Consider the following 20120-nt stretch of genomic DNA (forward strand, 5'->3'; position numbering starts at 1 on the left):
TTATTTTAGATCATTTCCATTCATTTATTCCTCAGCACAACAACATTTTCTAAAATACATTCAAATGTATTAAAACATTGTAAAACATTTCAAACAGAGTAAAAAGTAAAAAAAAAAAAAATTGCATATGTAATAGTCTTCAAAATAGTGTGATCCCAAAGGGTTTTCTTGCCCTAAATTATCCTGTGCTAAACTATCCTCAGAGGAAGTAAACTCTTTTATACTGCAGCAGTTAGGTTTAATACAACCTATATGAATGACCAGACAGCTCCATATTGGACCCTAACAAATAAACTCCTGAACTAATATGACAGAAGGGTGCAATACCACTGCTTTAGCCAATTATTCTGACACATATTGATCGAGAGAGACAGAGTTTCTGCTGTGCAACTGGAGAGATGAATTTAGGATGCAGTGCAGAGATATATGTAGTCAGTGTGTGTACACTGCTTAACCGTAGTGTCTTCATAATGGGATTCTGACCTCCCACTGACAAAAGGATATTGGGAAACAACATGTAGTGCATTTCTGGATGTGAATGAGTTTATGTTAGTGTGTGTGCGGTGGTTTTCCCAGTGTAGTTCTGTTTACATGAGGGTTTGGTCCTCTTAATGTAATGTAAACTTTAGCCACATGTACAGTCTTCATCCCTAGAATGTGTTAAGATCATACAGGAATGGGTCACAGCCTGTCAGGAATGTGAAAAAAAAACCACACACATTCAAACACTAGTCCAGTGTGTCTGGATGGCTATAGTTCCTGGAAGAAGGCCACTCTGGATTTGGTGCTCTGTAGAGTGAGCTGTGGAGACAGATTGAAGATTGAGAGGTATAAACAACTGTGCTCAGCTCCAAACTGATGATATTCATGTATATCAAGTGACAATTGCAGTAACTAAAATACACATATTGCCATTTACATTTTCTGGGGTCAGTAAAAAAAAAAAAAAGACATTACTTTTATTCAGCAAGAATCAATTAAATTGACGAAAAAAGTGACAGCAAAGACACGTTACAAACTTACTATACTTCAAAGAAATCCTAATTTATTACAATTTCCCAAAATATAGTATGCAGCACAACTGCTTTAGTTAGTGTTGCCAAAAGATTCAAATAAGCATAATAAACCTTGCAGATGATTTAATGTTGAAATTAGCAACAACACTTAAAGGGGGGGTGAAATGCTATTTCATGCATACTGAGTTTTTTACACTGTTAAAGAGTTGAATTCCCATGCTAAACATGGACAAAGTTTAAAAAATTAAGTTGTACATTTGAAGGAGTATTTTTGTTCCCAAAATACTCCTTCCGGTTTGTCACAAGTTTCGGAAAGTTTTTTTCGAGTATGACTCTGTGTGACGTTAGATGGAGCGGAATTTCCTTATATGGGTCCTGAGGCACTTCTGCCGGAAGAACGCGCGCTCCCGTATAGCAGAGCACTGAGAGCACAAAAGACATTCACTGATCAGAGCGATTCACTGATCAGAGCGAGAGCGTCGCGAAAAGTCACAAAAGAAGTGTGTTTTTGGTGTCCAGGGCAAGACAACCCTGCACAGATTACCAAAAAAACAGCATTAAGGGACCATTGGATGGAGTTTATTTTTACAGAGCATCAACGGAGTTGTGCAAGTGTTTTTGTTTGTTCCCTGCATTTCGAAGATGCTTGTTCACAAGGCCCAGTTTGACGACGGATTTTCGTATCGTTTATTTCTTAAGGATGATGCAATCCCAAGGAAAAAGGGTCACGATCGTGTGTTGGAACCGCAGGCGGTGAGTAAAACTGCTTCAAATATCTCTGCCTCCTTGTTATTGCGTCCCCTCCCATGCCAGAGACCCGGGTTCGAGCCACGCTCGGAGCGAGTCGTTGCTGCTGCTGCTCTCGTTCAGTTTCAGCCTCTGGATCTGATTCTGGATCATAAATAAACGGCTGAATCTGACTGTAAGCCATGGTTTGTTTTGGATGATGGGTTTTCCCTCACGGTAATGTCACAGCTTCCACATCCTCTCAACGCAAAAGCCTATTCGCGCTCATGATTCTTTAGCTCCGCCCACACGTCACGCCTCCAGCCAGTCGTGTTTTTCCGGGAAAAATCGGCACAGACTATCTTTCTCTTATGAATATAATAAAACTAAAGACTTTTGGGATTTATGAAGGATGCAGTACTACTCAATAGGTACTCAAGATTAACAGGATATTGAGTGAAAACGAGCATTTCACCCCCCCCCCCCCCCCCTTTAACAATAAAAATGCTTTTAATGACACATTAACATTAAACACTGAACAATCCATTAATCTTGATTAATATAAATTTCTACTTGTACTGATCATTCAATATTTCAATTTAAAATAAAAAAAAAAAGAATTAATTGAATCATTGATGAAATGATAAAAAATATATATATATATATACACACACACACACTATGCACAAACATGTGTTAGCCATTAATATTAGTGCATGCATTAATAAATAAAAATTGATTATCATATTTTAAAAATAACAAATAATTGTTGCACATTGTTAGTTGCCTGATACATTAACTGGCCTTAATGTGAGGAATAAGATATGAAGAAGTGAAATACTGAATAAATTCTACTGTTTTAACTTTGGCACCTATAGTTGTTAAATATTTATGCTCATGCCATGAGAAGCACTGGACATGTATGACGTGCAATACCAGGGAGTCATGCAGTATTCATAGCGAGAGAGAGAGAGAAATAGAAGGAGAGAAGAGGGAGCGTGTGTGTCTCTGATCAAATGTCACTAGTCTGTGTGAACTCACTGACAGTGATGTGAAAAAGACACTTTAAGACAGAATCCCTCATGAAAAACTGGTGTAAACAAACAAGAAGAGACAGAAGAGAGAAACAGAGATGGGAAAATGATGACATTAATGCTATATGAAGATGGTACATTTCTGCTTTATTAAAGAATCATTCTGCAAGAATTTAAGGCATGGGGACTCTCACCTTGAAATACCCTAATTTGCTCAGTGGTTACCAGACACCTTGAGTTATAAATATCACTATAAATATACGGTTCGAAATGAAGTAATAAGTATTTGGACTCTGTGGTTTTAAAGCATTAGTGGATCTGGTTCATAGTTAATGTGATGAATACACCAGTGGACACTGTGCTGGAGAAACAGTGTGAACTTAAGGAGAACTGACTTCCAACATCCACCAAAAACATCAAGAGACCAGCTGGTTCGAAGTAATAGCAAAAATGTGAAAAGTGCAATAGGAGTGCAGACAGACAGTGACGTTCATGTAATCCACCACTGATAACAGCCGAAGTATGAACGTCTACTGGCAATCGAAAGTACAGAAACATGGTGGCCTCGAGCAATTTAATCACTGTTGGTACACATGTGGTGAATTGCATTTCAGATTTATTTTTTAGGAGACACTTTTTATCCAAAGCAACTACCAGCACACTATCTACAAGAACAATGAACTCAGTCACTCCAATTCATACAGCTTCCCTACCAGAGTTTGAATCTAAGACCTTTGAGTCATATATATATGGCTTAGTCCAATACTTTTTGTGAGATTGCACACTATTATACCATTTGAGGTAGGAATGATTTTTTTCACGTTTCATAGTCTTTCATTATATTTTATAAAAGAATACAGTAAAAACAGTTATTGTAAAATCTAATTACAATTAAAAATAACAGTATTTGAATATATTCAAAAAATTTATTTCTGTGATTGCAAAGATTAATTTTCAGTAGTCATTACTCCAGTGTCACATGATCCTTTAGAAATCTTTCTAATATGCCAATTTAGTGCTCAAAAAACATTTCTGCTTATTATTCAAATTGAAAACGGTGCTGCTTAATATTTATGTGGAAACAATTATATTAATATTTCTTGATTGAATTGACTGGTGAAACACTGATGTTTTTCCTCAAATATTCAACAGACCTCAGGATTAAGCACAACCAATATTTGAGAGCATTGAACTCTAATGGTTAGCTGGTGATGTGTTATGATGTGTAAATGTTGATTAGCATCATTACTTCAAGATCGTGACTAGTTTCAAACTAAAGAAGAAACCCAATGTAAGTTGCAGGTACTCCAGTACAATTTTTTATTGTTGTTTTATTCATTTGCATCTGGAGAGCATGTTGTTGTAGTAGACTCGGTCAAAACTTCAAAATACCACTATGATATTTTTGATATTATTATGAAAAATAATTATACAATTATTATTATACAAATCTTTACTAAACAGCTGTCATTTTTGACAAAGTCTCAAAGGATCTTTGCTGAAAAGTATTTATTTCTTAATTATTAATTAGTATTAAAACGGTACTGTATTAGTATTGAACCGAAGTGTATACTATGTGAATTTTTTTTTTAATCCCTCTCCCAAATCCAGTTGCTTCCTAAAAAAACACTTTAAAGGACAGAAAAATACATCAATTTGTTGGGGGTCTCTGTGGGTTAATTGACTTTTAACTTCCACTTATCCATAATTCAGTGCAATTAACAAAGGAGCGCTTGGACACTTGCGTGCCACCGCTTCGCTGGGGATTTTGATAGATTACCACATACACAACTGAGGGAACAGGTGAGCCTGTCAGTGCGTTAAGACATTCTCACTACATCTCTTTCCCTCAGGATATAGCTAGCAGCGGGACGAGCAAGTCTATGGAGAAAGCACAGCCACAGACATTAATCATTCCACCAGTGTGACCTGGAAAGCCAGTGACCCTTGTCGCTTTGCTCCAAGGTCCAGTGCTCAAACTACCTGACCAATGGTGATTTACAATGAGTCGGAGAGTGTCCCTAATGCTTCTAATGCAGGCTCAACATCGGCTAAGAAAACAACAGCTGTCAAAGGGTGTAAAACCACGCTGGATTTCTAGCTGCTGTTAGTGCGAGAGCTGTAACGCCATTCCCTCCCAAGTGTCCGGCTGGATTTGCTCAAGCTCCGCTTCAATTAGACGATCACATCAAGGCAGACTGACTGAACACATGGAGGGCACTCCATCCATCCAAACAACCGATCACAACACAGGAATCAATTAGCGTGGCTCTAATGAGACAATTTCACACGCTGCAGGAAAAGATTCTATGGCTAAAATGGAGCCTTTAATCTACCGTTTCATAAGACTTGATGAAAACGTAGCAGAACCTTTCAGAAAGAAGATGAATAAATTATTTTGGGATTACTGGTACTCAGTAGGATGACTAACCGTATGATTAAGATCATATTCATAGGACCTAGCCCTTCTGAGAAATGGTGCTACAAAACGAAGGCCGCTAAAGAGTTTAGTGAACCTGTACGTCAAATTACAAAATTATACCCATCTCAAACACAACAGACAAATTCAAATCTTACAGGTGCTTCTCAATAAATTACAATGTTGTGGAAAATAATTTCAGTAATTGAACTCAAATTGTGAAACTTGTGTATTAAATAAATTCAATGCACACAGACTGAAGTCTTTGGTTCTTTTAATAGTGATGATTTTGGCTCACATTTAACAAAAACCCCATCATCAAAGAAATTAGAATACTTCATAAGTACACAAGATTTTAAGTGAATTGCTGGCCTTCTGGAAAGTATGTTCATTTACTGTAGATTTACTCAATACCTGGTAGGGGCTCCTTTTGCTTTAATTACTGCCTCAGTTCAGCATGGCAAGGAGGTGATCAGTTTGTGACTCTGCTGAGGTGGTATGGAAGCCCAGGTTTCTTTGACAGTGGCCTTCAGCTCATCTGTATTGTTTGGTCTCTTGTTTCTCATTTTCTTCTTGATAATACCATCGTATTACCATGAGTTTGCTGGCCAGTCAAGCACACCAACACCATGGTTATTTAACCAACTTTTGGTGATTTTGGCAGTGTGGGTAGGTGCCAAATTCTGCTGGAAAGTGAAATTAGCATCTTCAAAAAGCTGGTCATCGTGCATCAACTTGGGCTATGAGTTTCTCCACCCTTCCTCCAGACTCTAGGAACTTGGTTTCCAAATGAAATACAAAACTTGCTCTCATCTGAAAAGAGGAATTTGAACCACTGGGCAACAGCCCATTTTTCTCCTTAGCCCAGGTAAAATGTCTCAGGAGTGGCTTAACAAGAGGAATACGAAAACTGTAGCCAAATACCTTGACACGTCTGTGTGTGGTGGCTCTTGATGTCTTGACCACAGCCTCGGTCCATTCCTTTTGAAGTTCACTCAAATTCTTAAATCGATTTTGCTTGACAATCCTCATAAGGTTGCAGTTCTCTCAGTTGGTTGTGCATCTTTTTCTTCCACACTTTTTCCTTCCACTCAACTTTCTGTTAACATGCTTTGATACAGCAGTCTGTGAATATCCTATAAACATCGGCAATTAATGTAATTAATGTTTGTGGCTTACACTCCTTGTGAAGGGTGTCAATAGCCACTTTTCCACTGTCGGGCCAGTGTGAGCCAGGGCTTACAAAGGGCCGGGCAGGGCTAATAGCCTTGGGCCAGTAGCACCGAGGCCAGAATAGCGCTGCATTTCCACCGTCGAGCCTGAAGCTCTGCTGCTCTTCACTAAAACCCTCCCTTTGCACGCCTCTCAGGAACAACTTCATATAACCCCGACGAGGCACGATCAATCCCCATAAGTGACCGTGGAAATGCGACTGGCCCTGGCAAGCACTAGCACACCCACTTTTAGCCCGACAGTGGAAACGCGGCTAATGATTCTGGACAACTGTCAGATCAGCAGTCTTCCTCATGATTGTGTAGCCTAGTGAGCCAAACTGAGAGATCATTTTGAAGGCTCAGGAAACTTTTGCAGGTGTTTTGAGTTGATTAGCTGAGTGGCATGTCACCATAATCTAATTTGTTGAAATAGTGAATTGGTGGGTTGTTGTAAAATGTGAGTCAAAACCATCACAATTAAAATAACCAAAGACTTAAACTAAGTCAGTCTGTGTGCAAAGAATTTATTTAATACACAAGTTTCACAATTTGAGTTGAATTACTGAAGTAAATTAACTTTTCCACAACATTCTAATTCATTGAGAAGCATCTGTATGTAAGGAATTATTAAAACACTGTAGAGCAACATGTTGAAATAAGGACAGTCATGTACTTAAATGGGAGGTCTAATGCTATTTCATGCATTCAGAGTTATCTACACTGTTAAAGAGTTGGATTATCATGCTAAACATGACTTTAGTATGAATTTTAATGATCTAAAACCATGTACCATGTCTGGCTTTGTGTAAAATGCATTTAACCCACCTTTTTAAAGTTGCTCTGCTTGCTGGTGCCTTTCTCAGTGTTCTCATTATGTAGAATGTCTAGAGGCGTTTCTCTCTCCTTTAGCTTTAATGACTCAATCTCGGTCTTCAGTTCATTTAGCTGCTCCTGAAGGTGTTTGCTCTTCTCCATATACTCGACCCTGCCAAACAGGACAGACACATTGTGTATCAAAGCTGCTCTCTTGGTCTCCATCCGTTTTAAGGCATATTCACACCATTTTTGTCCTTTTGTCACTTCCTTGTTTAGGTGTGAACAGGCATTTGTTGGAAACTAAAACTACTGTTCAAAAGTTGGGTGTCGGCAAGCTAAATGTTAGTCTCTTGCTCATCAAAACCCAGTTAAAACTATCACTCCAATTCAAAACAACTTGGATAATATATTGTCAAATGTAATATATTCCTGTGATATTTCCTTAATATAATTTGAATTCCTGATTCTTGTGGCAAAGCTGAATTTTCAGCATCATTACTCCAGTCTTCAGTGTCACATGATCCTTCAGAAATCATTCTAATATGCCGATTTGCTGCTCAAGAAACATTTCTTATTATCAGTGTTGAGACTTAATATTTCTGTGGAAAAAGACACATTCATTGTTGAACAGAAAGTTCAAAAGTAAAGCATTTGTTTGAAATATAAAGCTTTTGTAACACTGTGCATGTCTTTACTGCCAGTTTCAATCAATTTAATGCAACCTTGCCTACTCAAACTTCCCCAAACTTTTGAGCAGTAATGCATTTTGTACACTGAAAATGGGCACAGATTTTTAGCAAAAAGATCTTTAGGATTATGATCAATTGAACACTCATTCAATCAATATCATTTAAGAACCACAGCATCACTGTCATCACTCTCATAAATCATCTTCATATTGTGTTTTTTTAGCTTTTTAAAACAATATTTGGCCTAACTAAAAGTAGACATTCTTGAGGAACTGTCTAAACAAACAAGGTGTCAGGGAGTTTTAGGACTTAAAAACAAAACCCGTCACACAGGTGAGTATCAGCAGAGAGGACAGACTCCGGCTCAGTTGATGTAACTGGATCAAAAGGTGTGGACAGACGTGACAGAAACTGTGATCAGGATGGACTGATGCCTGAAACAGGCTGCACTCACTTCTCCTTTTCGATCTCCATGGACAGACGTTTCATGTCCGTGTCTTTGAAGTCAAAACTCAGGTTCTCCATGCTGAAGTTGAAGTTCCGGCCATCAGGAGGAAGAGCGTTGGCAGACAGCGGCACAGGCTGTGCAGTGAAAGAAAGAAAGAGGAAGAGAAGGAAAGCTGAGCTAAATAAAGATCAATGAACAAAACTATTTAAGCAATATCAAAAAAGCAAGGGCTGTTAATAATTGCAATAAATCGCAACACATTGTTTACATAATATATGTGTGCACCTTGCAATTAAGAAAAATATGTTATGTTTATATATTTATATATAATACAAATTATATGAATATAAATACATGTACATATTTTCTAAATCTATACTACATGTGTTTGCATTTAAATATACATAAATATACACAGTACACACACATATATCATGTAAACAAACTTATTTTGGATGCGATTAATCATTTGACAACAGCACTAATTAAAATACTAAATATTAAAACTTTATTTAATTTAATTCGACTGAACCTGATATCAGCTTCGTCAAATCATAATGTTCAAAATCGAATTGGATCACCAGATCCGTTATATTGCAATAATGCCATTATTATATGTTAATTAGACTCTTCATACATTTCTAAAGGAAATAAAGATACTTAGAAGGTTCTATATTTAACCACGTCTGAAGAAAATGACTATACGGAGAAAAAAACAAATTAATTTAAACTCAACATGACATTTTACTTCTGTTACATAGCAGATGTTCAAGCGAAAGTTTTTTTTTTTTTTAATTATTATTATATAAAAAGTTAACGAACTAGAAGAATTTGACAAAGAACGTATTAAAGTAAAAGAGGTGACCCCAATTTTGATTTCATTTTATCCTAACATGTTAAGTCGACTTTATTTCAATAGCAATTTATTCAATAGAGATCAGGTTCACAGAATTAAACATTAAACTAAAAGAATCAATAATGCAAACTTCAACAATGAGGCAGAACCCAAACTGCTACAAAACAGCTGTAGAAAAGACATTTAACTGCTGCATTTGACCGGTCAACCTGATGATCTTTATAACGACTAAGAATTCAAGCACCTAGTATGAGCTTCAGAAAAACTGCTTTGATTTGCCTCAGGCAGGATGACATATCTAAACAAAGTCAAGCTCCGTTTTGCTTTAGCCACCCTTAGTTGGATTTTGTCAAAAGACCAAAGGAAGCTTCAGGGTATATATATATATAAAAAACGCTTAAAAATTCTTGGTAAGACATCAATACCTGCAGACAGAGACAACGCTTTGAAATGCCTCCTGGATTTTTAAGTGGTCGAACAGATCTAACATTAGCCAGACATAGAGAGAGCTAATGTCTGAAATGATATTCTGACCTCCAGTCACCCCTAACACACCGTGCATGTAAAATGGGTGTTGGATTTTCAAGAGTATCCACAAAGCTTTAAAAGAGCGGAAGAGCTCAGCTCCCAAGTGCTTAGGCTAATGATTAGGGAGCTCATGGTAATAGCACTGAAATGTGGTTTAGAGGTAGAAAATTTTACTCTCTGGGAACATTTATGTAGGAAAAAAATAATAATAATTCACATCTCAATTATATCTATTATCTATACGAGGCTTAGGACAATCCCTTAATAGTCGTCCATTTGAATCAGACATGAAGTACACTCAGTCATCATGTGTATTCAAACCTGGCGGATATTCACAATGCATTTTATGGAGGTATTCAAGTTAACTGCGGTCTCTCACTAGCAGTTTCTGAACCCATTAGTAATCCAATTCCGAAAAGCATTACAACCATGCCATGCAATTCCTGGGACCCTAGAGGGCTACCTAACCATTTTTTAAGTTGGACAGCTTAATATGAATATAAATATTACTTCTAGATTGCATTAAGGTGGTTATTGTGAGGCTAAAACACTCTCGAAGGTTTCTCTGGATGAGAGGGGAATGTTTTCTTGCGAGTAGTGGAATGGCTGTCTGATGCAACTTTGGTTTAAATAAATTATCTAGACACTGACAAATGGCCAAGAGGCTAAATCAGACTAGCGTAAAAACCCATAACTGTGCGGGGTTTAAAACCTTTTTCTCTCTAAAACTGGACTGGAATTGGACACCAGCCTAATTGAGAACGACAAGCATTGATGTAACGTCATCTGGGGGAGCGTTTTGGTGAGTGATGGGTGGTTACCGAATACGCTGATTTGCTGGTGATCTCAAGTAGTTTGTTTTTGGCTTTGCGCTCCGATTCCCTTGCCTCCTGCAGGTCCTGTTTCAGCTGGTCGGCCTCATTCGCCCTGAGGAGAATAGATACATGGGTTACTCACTCAAGGTCTGAACCCTTTGAAGTGGACACAGTGCTGGGATCTCCAAAGCACAAATTCAGCTGGAAATAGAAAAATGGATGCTCAGATCTTCAGAAAATTAACTTTCACAGGCACCAAATCAAACAGCTATCCCAGCATGCATGCCAACAGAGTGTCAAATACCAAGTTAAGGCCCAGCAGATGGGTTTGAGGAGGGCCACCAGCATATCTCCAGCTGTGAGAGGAAAATCTGGGTTGTCTTTTATGATGCATGTTCGCATACTGAGGTTTAAATAATACATTATAGATGTTGCTTGTTTAAATCCGAATAAAGAGTAATACAAAATGTATTTAAAAATAATCTAAATAAATAATATTTAAACAACTTTTCAAAAACAACTAAATGATCTTTTTTAAATTAACCATTGTTACACAACAAAATATTGTTATTTAAACACTAAATATGTCATCTAACATCATCACCTTGTCAAGCAGCCATCTGATGAAAGAAAATAGATCGAAATAGGCAGAGTGTGTTTGTGTGTGTCAGAGCTGTTACCTCCTTTCAGACTCTTCTGCCATCTTGAGTGCAAGCATCTCGGCCTCTAGCATCTTCTGTTCCATTAGTCTCTTCTCCTCCTCAGTGCGAATGGCTGTCACCTTAATAAAGAGTAATTCAGAGCATGATGTGTCCTCAATGCTCCAAAAGGATCCTCTATGAGCAGCTGGTGTGGGCAAATGCTCACTAACCTTAATACGATGCATCTCCTGTTCAGCTTCGGCTGCTTTCTGAGCCAACAGCTTGGCCTCTTCCTCAGCGATTTGTGCCTTCTCCGCCAACAGATCTGCAGTCTCCTCCGAGCGTAACTGAGAACAGAGACCACACGCTTTGGATAGATGCACATCGGCTATTTGCTTCATTTGATGCCTATGTTGATTAATAGCATTAGATGGCAAACGTTCAGCATACTACGCCACTGCAGCATTATTAAAAATGTAAGCAATCTGAATTATTCTATATAGATTTAAGATTCCACAGCATTTGTAACACCTCACCAAAAAAAAAGTGTTACATAAAGCTCAGTCTAACACATTTACGTCATTTGCATCACAGAAATCGTGTCACTAGGTCAGTCTTTTCTTCCTGAATATATCTCTCAAAACATATCTTCTTTTGGGAAGGAAAGTGAAAAAACCTCATAAATATTTAAGAGAGCGAGAGAAAGAGAACAAAGGACTGGCAAGGACGTGAAGCTCTCTTATTAAAAATAATAAGACCTCTGCTTGTCAGAGCTCTGCCAGAAGATTATTTGAATTAGTGTTATGCTGAACACAGAGGGTGAACTATAAGGAGAAATGCATATATCTGTTGTACGTACACTTATATCAGTTTAAAAGCCAAATTCCTTTTGTTTGCAAAAGCCACAACACCCTAATAATGTGCACTAAATACTGAGTCTATAAATGCCATTTGAAAGTGAAGAGATAACACAAAAATGCAGCCTTAGAAATATCGTTATATGCAATGATATAGTACATTTAGTAATATTTAGGCCGACTGGATTGCAGAAAATGTAAATTATTTTTTACTGATCATTATGATATATTTAAAATACTTTTATTTGATCTTATTATCATCATTATACTAGTACTTTTGACATTCCTAGATGCTGTGGCAGGTTAATTATGATTGGTTGATCAGTGATAATTAAAATATGTTACTAACAAGACAAGTATAGATACCTGTGTGCTCTAGCAAGCACTGAAGCAATTAGGGTAAGTATATTTAGTGTGGGTGACCATTAGTTTCTCACCAGTGCTTCATTGGCCATGTGAGCTTCGTCCTGCAACTGAATCAGTCTCCTCTCCAGATTATCACGAACTCTTTCTGCCTCCTCACGCAACTGTTTCTCCCTCTCCAGCCTTTGCCGTTCCATCTACAGAGAGGTGCAAAAATCTCATTCATATTTCACCGCTGTTAAATGGGTTTACTGGATCACAAATCCAGCACCTGGTTAAAGGTGCCTGGAGGTGCAACAGGAAAATCAATGCATGTGGTGACCACATCAAGTTTTAAGATTTACTAGAGAGGGGAGGATTTCCCTGACACTTCTCAAGCTCTCCAAAGAGAAATGATAGTTTCTCAAACCTGCAGTCATTTATTGGAATATATCTATATACTTAAACTACTGTTCAAAGGTTTAGGATCCATAAGATTCTTTCTTTTCAACTTTGTTTGGGTTTCATTTCTTTTGATCCTGTAAGGCAAGATCTAAGTGAAAAACAGAGCCCAGAAACGGTTTGTTTTCATTGTTTTATTGGTTTAGCATAAACAATAATCTCTCTGATGCTGTTAATCCGAAATCATTCCTGACCTGTTTGCGAGCTTTCTCTTCTCTAGCCTGCATCTTCATCTGCTGGACCTCCAGCGAATCAATTCTGCGTCTCCTCATGAAGAGATCATGGTTCCCGATGCACAGCTGAAGAATCTTCAAACACATCAAAACTGCTTTATCAAAAACTTATTTGCCCCTCACAAAAAAAACAACAAAAAAAAAAAAAAACATGAACATTTAGTCAATCATTCATCCTCATGTTGTTCGATACCTTAAATGACTTTTTAATGCCTGAAATTTCAGTCCGCTTCTCACAAATGCCATGACATATATATTAGTTATAGGTTGAAGGGAACATTTTATGATGGATTTATGTGGCCAGTCTTTGGAAAAGGGCACTCTAGACAATCGGCTAAATTTCTATTTTTGTTTTTCACAGCATAAATGAAATCATACTGGTCTGGATCAAAATGAGGGTGAGTAAATGAGGAAAATTTTTAATTCTGGGTACCTTTAACTAACAAATGACAGCATCTCTTGATTAATGGCATATAGATTTCTTAAACCTACAATCTTCTGGCAAACAGCCCAGATCTTAAACCACAGCGGGTTTGTGAAGAACAGTTTGAAATTGATCACTGCATTACATCACATCATGAAATACTCACCAGTTTATTGACTCTGAGTTTTGAGGAGTTGAATTTGAAGACATCGGCCCTCTTATCCAAGGGTTTAATGGCAAACTGAAGACACAGTGACAGGAATTAGTGCACCAGCAACATTACTGAATATGAACGGTTCATAAAATGAGTACCTCTTTATCACTGTACGAGATGTTTCTGATCTCATTCCAGGGAAAAGAGATTTTGGGCGTCAGTTTATTACTCGGGTCATAAATGTGGAGGCCCAAAGCGTCAACACCCAGCAGTAAGCTGGTTCCCTTTTTATTCTTGAAAAATAAAAACATTAAAAAGACCAATTTATTTAACTAGAATGATCACACTGCAATGGCTATTCAGACTGAAAAATAAAGTCACACCCCTGGCAAAAGTAATATTGCAAACAAAAAGGCAGAAATAATGAAGTTTCAAGCAGGGTGGACACCAAAGGAAATGTGAGATGATTTAAGCTAAATGTGACTAGGTCACCAATAACAAAATGTTTGATTATTATGCAAAATATTAATAATATTAACATTAATAAAATGCATTTTGCTGTCCCTAGATCAAGCTCAAATTGTTACTTCCATACAGCAGCGGAGGCATTTCTTACCCTAATGGAAAAGTAATTGATCCCATACATCTCCAGATCCTGAGCTATTTTTAAATACTCCATCTCAGCTTCATCTCTGCAGCACACAATAACAAACACAAACGTGGGAGGGAGGAAAGGAGGGAGACAGAAGGGGAGAAAGAGAGAGAGAATAAATTAAGACACAAAATAAAATCTATTCCACCGCAGGGCTTTAATGAGACTTGACTAACTTTGAGTGCAGAAACTAGAGGTCACACTGTATGTCTTACAGTACCTGATTGTGGCAAAGAACACAAACACACACATACTCATCAAACTCACCAATTAAAAATATCATGTTAAAAACAACTAGATTTTTAGTACCACCTCATGTTCTTGTGAGTCTGCATGCATCTTGCCTTGTCAAACTGTGCTTACAGAACCAGCTAGTATTTCAAAGCAGACGTTTAAATAAGCCATCTAAAAACCAGCCAAATACATCAGTCTAAATCTATACATCTATCAACAACCTAATGATTAAACAAGTAAAATATCAAATAAATACTGTAGAAAAAAAATGAAAAAAACTTTTTTTATATTAAAATAAATGAATTTAAACGATGAATAAATGTAAAATAAACAAACAAACAGATGAACATGTTCTGTGTGAAGGGTTCCATTAGACCACTTTTTAAATTAGAAAAATATCAAAACAATTTAAAAAATAAATAAGAATAATATATGTAAAATAAAAATACAGTAAAATAGCTCAAATTAAATAAAAACAAATAAATGGAAACAATTTTACAAATATATATTACAACAGCTTTAGGACAAAAAACCTTAACAAGCACTGGACTTCAAGGAGAAAAATAATTAAGCTGGGTGTATGTATGAAAGAGAGAGATAAAGATGTGCAGACTGTGTATTTGTGAGTGCGTTTTATGAAGTGCTGTCAAATGTTAGGAGAAGGTGTGGAATAAGAAAGTGCCCTACATGCATCTAAATAAGCTCTGAAGCAATGCTTGAAGTCAGTTTCATCATCACAGTAGACCAATTTATGCTTTTTTGAGCAAGGTTATGCCCGGTTCTGGATAAAGAAACATTTTGTGAGTGTCTTAACTTTCAAAAGTGCAGATAACACATAGTGAAGCCACATCGGTGCAACACTGCACATTTATAGCATCACAGAACCAGATTGGTCTGGTCAAATTTGCAGCCGATTCTGACCAACATGCAAAGCATCCAGCACAGCTTGTTTGTGGCACTTGATTAAAGCTGTGATTTTAGAAGGCGTTTGCCATTTCTGTGAGCAACAAGAGTTACATGAAAAATAAGGTGGGCAAGCAGACTGAGACTAGAGGGAACAATACCTGGTTCTGCCCCTGTGCTCAGCGTAGCAGACCGTGATTCTCTCCTCCCACATCTCTGCAGTCATCTGGTACAGATTAATAACCTGCACAAGAGAAACACACATGAAGATCAGTCAACAACCTGAATAAAGTCTATAACCGTCTCATCTGGGCGTTTTCATAACAGAGCTCTTGGTGCGCATCAGACTCTGTTTGACATCAATATACTTTTTTTTTGCTGGAATGAAAGCTACTTTCCATAAAAAAGGATGTGAACAAATGTTGTTAACATACACTACAAATTCAAAAGACTTTTTGGAAAAGATGACATTTCTAATATAACAATTGTTTAAAAAAATCATTAAAAAATATTATTGTAAATTACAATGATTAATAAATTATATTCTGAAGGATCATGTGATATTAAAGACTGGTGTAAAAAATCAGCTTTGCCATCACAAGTATAAATTATTATTTAAAATCTATTCAACTGGAAATAGTGAAATAGTTATTTTAAACTGTAATAATATTTTACAGAATTCCTGTATTTACTGTATTTTTGATCAAATATATTCCACATGCCATATAATTACAATGCATTTCTTTTAGTGAATGGTCCCCACAGATATTACCTTTAAAAACAATTGCAACATTTGTGGGCTAGATAGAGTTAAATTGAGTTGTGGACTGGTGGTGAAAGTTTTTCTTCTCCTGAGACACTTTAGTTAAGGTGCTAATGCTAGTATTTATTTTGGCAAATATTGATTTCACAAATAGTTAGAGCAAAATAAACATGTATATCATGGGCGGAAAAGAAATCAGTTTCAGACCTATCAAACAAACCAAGAGTTAAACAGAGTAAAAAACAGAGTAAAAACAACACAATGGCAAACAGAGCAGAAGGACATTTCCTAATTAAGTGGGACTATTTAAATCCTTCAGACGATTTTGAATGCCAGTGGAGTAAACAAATGCTCTTTCGCAGTACTTACTGACATGCGAGCGAATGCTTCCAGCAGAGAGCTTTCACTACATCTAACGCCCTACGGGAAGCCCGCCGAAGCCTCACAGGCTCGTTACAGAGCTCTGCGAACATAATCAGCATAATTATCATGGAGCGATGCCCATCTCAACATCACACTCACTCTCTTTGGTAGCAGCTCCTCTTGGGACAGGAAGCCCGGCTTGTGGACATTAGGGTCATAATCACCATACTGCAGAAACAAGATGAGAAATCAAAATGAGCTCAATTATGAAGACTAAGAGAGGGGGGGAAATGGACTCACACAGTCAGAAAGAAACAGCCATTATATTCACCTGCTCTCACTTAAAGTGAATCAAGTAATACACGGTTGCGTAAAACATAAAAGCACTTACAAATCAAAATAAGATGAAATACAGCTGTGAGTTTTTATGAGAGGCATTATGGGTAGGATAAGTAGAGAGTAAAAAAGGTGCTGCTGAAAGAGATAATTGCACGATCACATTTTACACAGATGTTGCAAAATGGTTGGTTTGTAAATTGACTATGGGACTTGATGCAGAATGCCTTAGAGAAATTAGATAGAACAAAAATTAGACTACCATTCAAATGTTTGGGGTTGGTAAAATGTTTAATGTTTTTGAAAGAAATGTATTACGATCACTAATGTTGCATTAAATTGATCAAAAATACAGTAAAAATAATGATATTATGAAATTTTACCATCTAAAAATGTAAAACATTTTAATTCAAATTTATACAATATATGATTTAATAAAAAGTTATTATCAGTCATTACTCCAGTCTCACATTAATCCATCTGAAATTGTTCTAATATGCTGATTTGTTTAAATATTTGTTATCAATATGTTTGTGGAAACTGAAGTTCAAAAGAAAAGCATTTGAAATAGAAATGTTTTTATGCATCGATCCGTTTTATGCATGATAAAAAAAAGTATTTAAGTAAGTATCTATGTCCCAGAGTTGAGAGAGTGGCTATAACACACATCAAACCAGTCTTACGCAAACACATTAAATGTTATGGTTATACTTTTGAAACGGTCCAAAACTGACGTTAATGTATTTACTGTCTATATGTTTGTTTCTAAACACTGAGGAAACTGTCTGTGGTGATCAATACCACGCCACAAATGCAGTACATAAAAATAGCTGAGAATACTCCTGTGAGACGAGGCATATGAATGTCACGATCCCAAAATAAAGCTCATTACAGATATTGGACTGCTTGCAGGAACTGGAGAACAAGCAGATATGCAGAATCAGAAATGCAAGACAATAATACTCCATCAGTGTCACGCTGGCTTGTCATTTTGAGCTCTACGGACAGATTCACGCTGCTTGTGCATGTGAAAGCATCCCCATTTACAAGTGTCTGTGTGAATGGTTTTGTTTTCACAGTAAGGGAGGAACTCAACTTCTCTTTATTTCTTACTTGTCTGCCTGATATAATGTTTTTAAAATAGTATCTTATGTTCGCTAAGGCTGCATTTGTTTAAAATACAATAAAACAGTAATGTTGTGAAATATAACAATTACAAATAATTCTATTTTAATTTATCTTAAAATTTAATTTATATTTGCGATGCAAAGCTGAATTGTCATCATCATTACTCCAGTCTTTAGTGTCACATAATCCTTCAGAAATTATGCTAATATGCCGATTTGCTGCTTAATATACTTTTCTTATGAACAATGTTGAAAACCTTTGCTGCTTAATATTTTTGTGGCATAGAACAGCATTTAATTGAAATAGAAATCCTTTGTGACATTATAAATATCAGTCAAAGATGTAATAAATGATTTTTTTGTGTGTGTTTTGATACATTTTATAATAGCAAAAGAAAAAATAGATCAGTTATGCACAAATCATACACATGACAACTTTGAAATCAAAATGGCGGGTTTCCCAAAGCTGCTGTAAAAAGCCTTGAGAAGCCATCAAAAGACTTTAGCACACCAGCACAAGGCTCAAACAAACTGCCTTGCCATGTGAAGCATACAAATTTAACAAAGCAAACAAAAGCTTGAGCTTACTCCCATCCAGTTTTTAGAGCCATCTAGTGTTGCTCCGTGTCTGACGCGAGTCAGAGAGAAACAGAGTACGATTCCTAAATTGGCACAAGGTGAGCTGTGTGCAGTTATCCCTGGCTTTTGGATAAATCACATTCTTGTTGCCCCTGAGCTGTCAATCAAACTGACACCTGCTTAATAAAATGGGCTTCCTCCTGTGGGAAGAGTGTAATGGGATAAATGCCGCCCTTGAAGAACATCCATCGGAGGTTAAGGTTTAGCTCTGACACCTTTCTATGTGTCTATCAAAGAAATAAGGGTTTAAAAAAAAAAAAAACGGGTGTGTTGGAGCACTGACCTTAGCGTGGACGGCATAAGAGGCTAACAGCACCGAAGCCTCGGGTGGACAGTATATCTCCTCCTCTAAAATACTCTTCTTCACCTGCAGGATATCAGACGAGAAGAGAGCAAGATTAACAGTAGTTCATCATTATTACTGCTACTTATTTAGGGGAATGTGTTAACAAGAAATTTTATGCAATCCCATCATGATAATAATATAGTGATTTGTGCCTGGATCTTGGTAAAGGGCACAGTGGTGGTAGGATCAGCCCTTCACAGTGTTTGAATCTGGATTGTTTTGGTTACTTGCCCAGATATAGAAGTACTATTAACTACTAGCAAAAGATAATATTAGAGACAGCATGTTAAAACAAATTTATTTATTCCATTTATTCCTATGATGGCAAAGCTATTTACTCCAGTCTTCAGCGTCATATGAACCTTCAGAAATCATTCTAACAAACATTTCATTGATCACAGCTGTAATGCTTCATATTTTTTGTGGAAACTGATAAAGTTTTTTTTTTTTTTTATGATTTTTTGGATGAATAAAATGTTTAAAATAAAATAGTTTATTTGAAATAGAAATCCATTGAAACACTAAAAATGCATTTGTCCTTTTTTAACAGTTTAATCACTTAAAAGTATTAATTTCTAAAAAACAAAAACCATTTTTTTAAATTAAATACAGCAAACCACAGGTTATATTCAACTTCTGCATCAAAGCATAAAATGTAAATTTAAAATAATACTTATAAATTGGTCAATTTAGCTAGATGCTAACTATTACATGGAAACAGAAAGAGCATAAGACCAAGCAGTCTTTGATATCAAAATAAAATTATGACGTGCTACTTAATGTAGTTTTAGTATGCAAACCACAATGTAAGAAACAGATCTCTAACTAGATAAACTTCTATAGTCAGGGTGGGTCTACAGAATTTTTAAGCTTTATAAAGATATAGATATTTTATTAGGTATTTTCTGAAAAGACAGAACAAACAACACTGTGTTTTTGTTTTGTTTTCTTAGCTATCCTAGTCACGACTATCCATTAGTAAGCCGGCAGAGGCCGTCTCCTTACGGCTCTATGGACTGCAAAGCCCAGACGTCATTTATGGCTTCAAATACAAAGAAAAAGCAGAATATTTCAGGGTCAGTT

The 20120-nt window shown here is 36.6% G+C and overlaps 1 protein-coding gene across 1 annotated transcript in view; it reads right to left on the reverse strand.

The window, feature by feature from the left end:
* Positions 1 to 20120, reverse strand: part of LOC127958119 (merlin) — a 40605-nt gene continuing 20485 nt past the window's right edge. The window contains exons 5-18 of the mRNA XM_052556909.1: positions 18975 to 19058; positions 16749 to 16817; positions 15625 to 15707; positions 14291 to 14366; positions 13833 to 13967; positions 13687 to 13761; positions 13058 to 13171; positions 12497 to 12619; positions 11433 to 11549; positions 11242 to 11342; positions 10568 to 10673; positions 8369 to 8496; positions 7235 to 7394; positions 1 to 801 (exon numbers count right to left, since the gene is read on the reverse strand). Coding sequence (XP_052412869.1) covers positions 751 to 801; positions 7235 to 7394; positions 8369 to 8496; positions 10568 to 10673; positions 11242 to 11342; positions 11433 to 11549; positions 12497 to 12619; positions 13058 to 13171; positions 13687 to 13761; positions 13833 to 13967; positions 14291 to 14366; positions 15625 to 15707; positions 16749 to 16817; positions 18975 to 19058 — 1422 coding nt within the window. The 3' untranslated portion in view covers positions 1 to 750. The remainder of the gene's footprint in view (positions 802 to 7234; positions 7395 to 8368; positions 8497 to 10567; positions 10674 to 11241; positions 11343 to 11432; positions 11550 to 12496; positions 12620 to 13057; positions 13172 to 13686; positions 13762 to 13832; positions 13968 to 14290; positions 14367 to 15624; positions 15708 to 16748; positions 16818 to 18974; positions 19059 to 20120) is intronic.

This window comes from Carassius gibelio, chromosome B5 (assembly GCF_023724105.1).
Source record: "Carassius gibelio isolate Cgi1373 ecotype wild population from Czech Republic chromosome B5, carGib1.2-hapl.c, whole genome shotgun sequence".
NCBI classification, from domain to species: Eukaryota; Metazoa; Chordata; class Actinopteri; order Cypriniformes; family Cyprinidae; genus Carassius; species Carassius gibelio.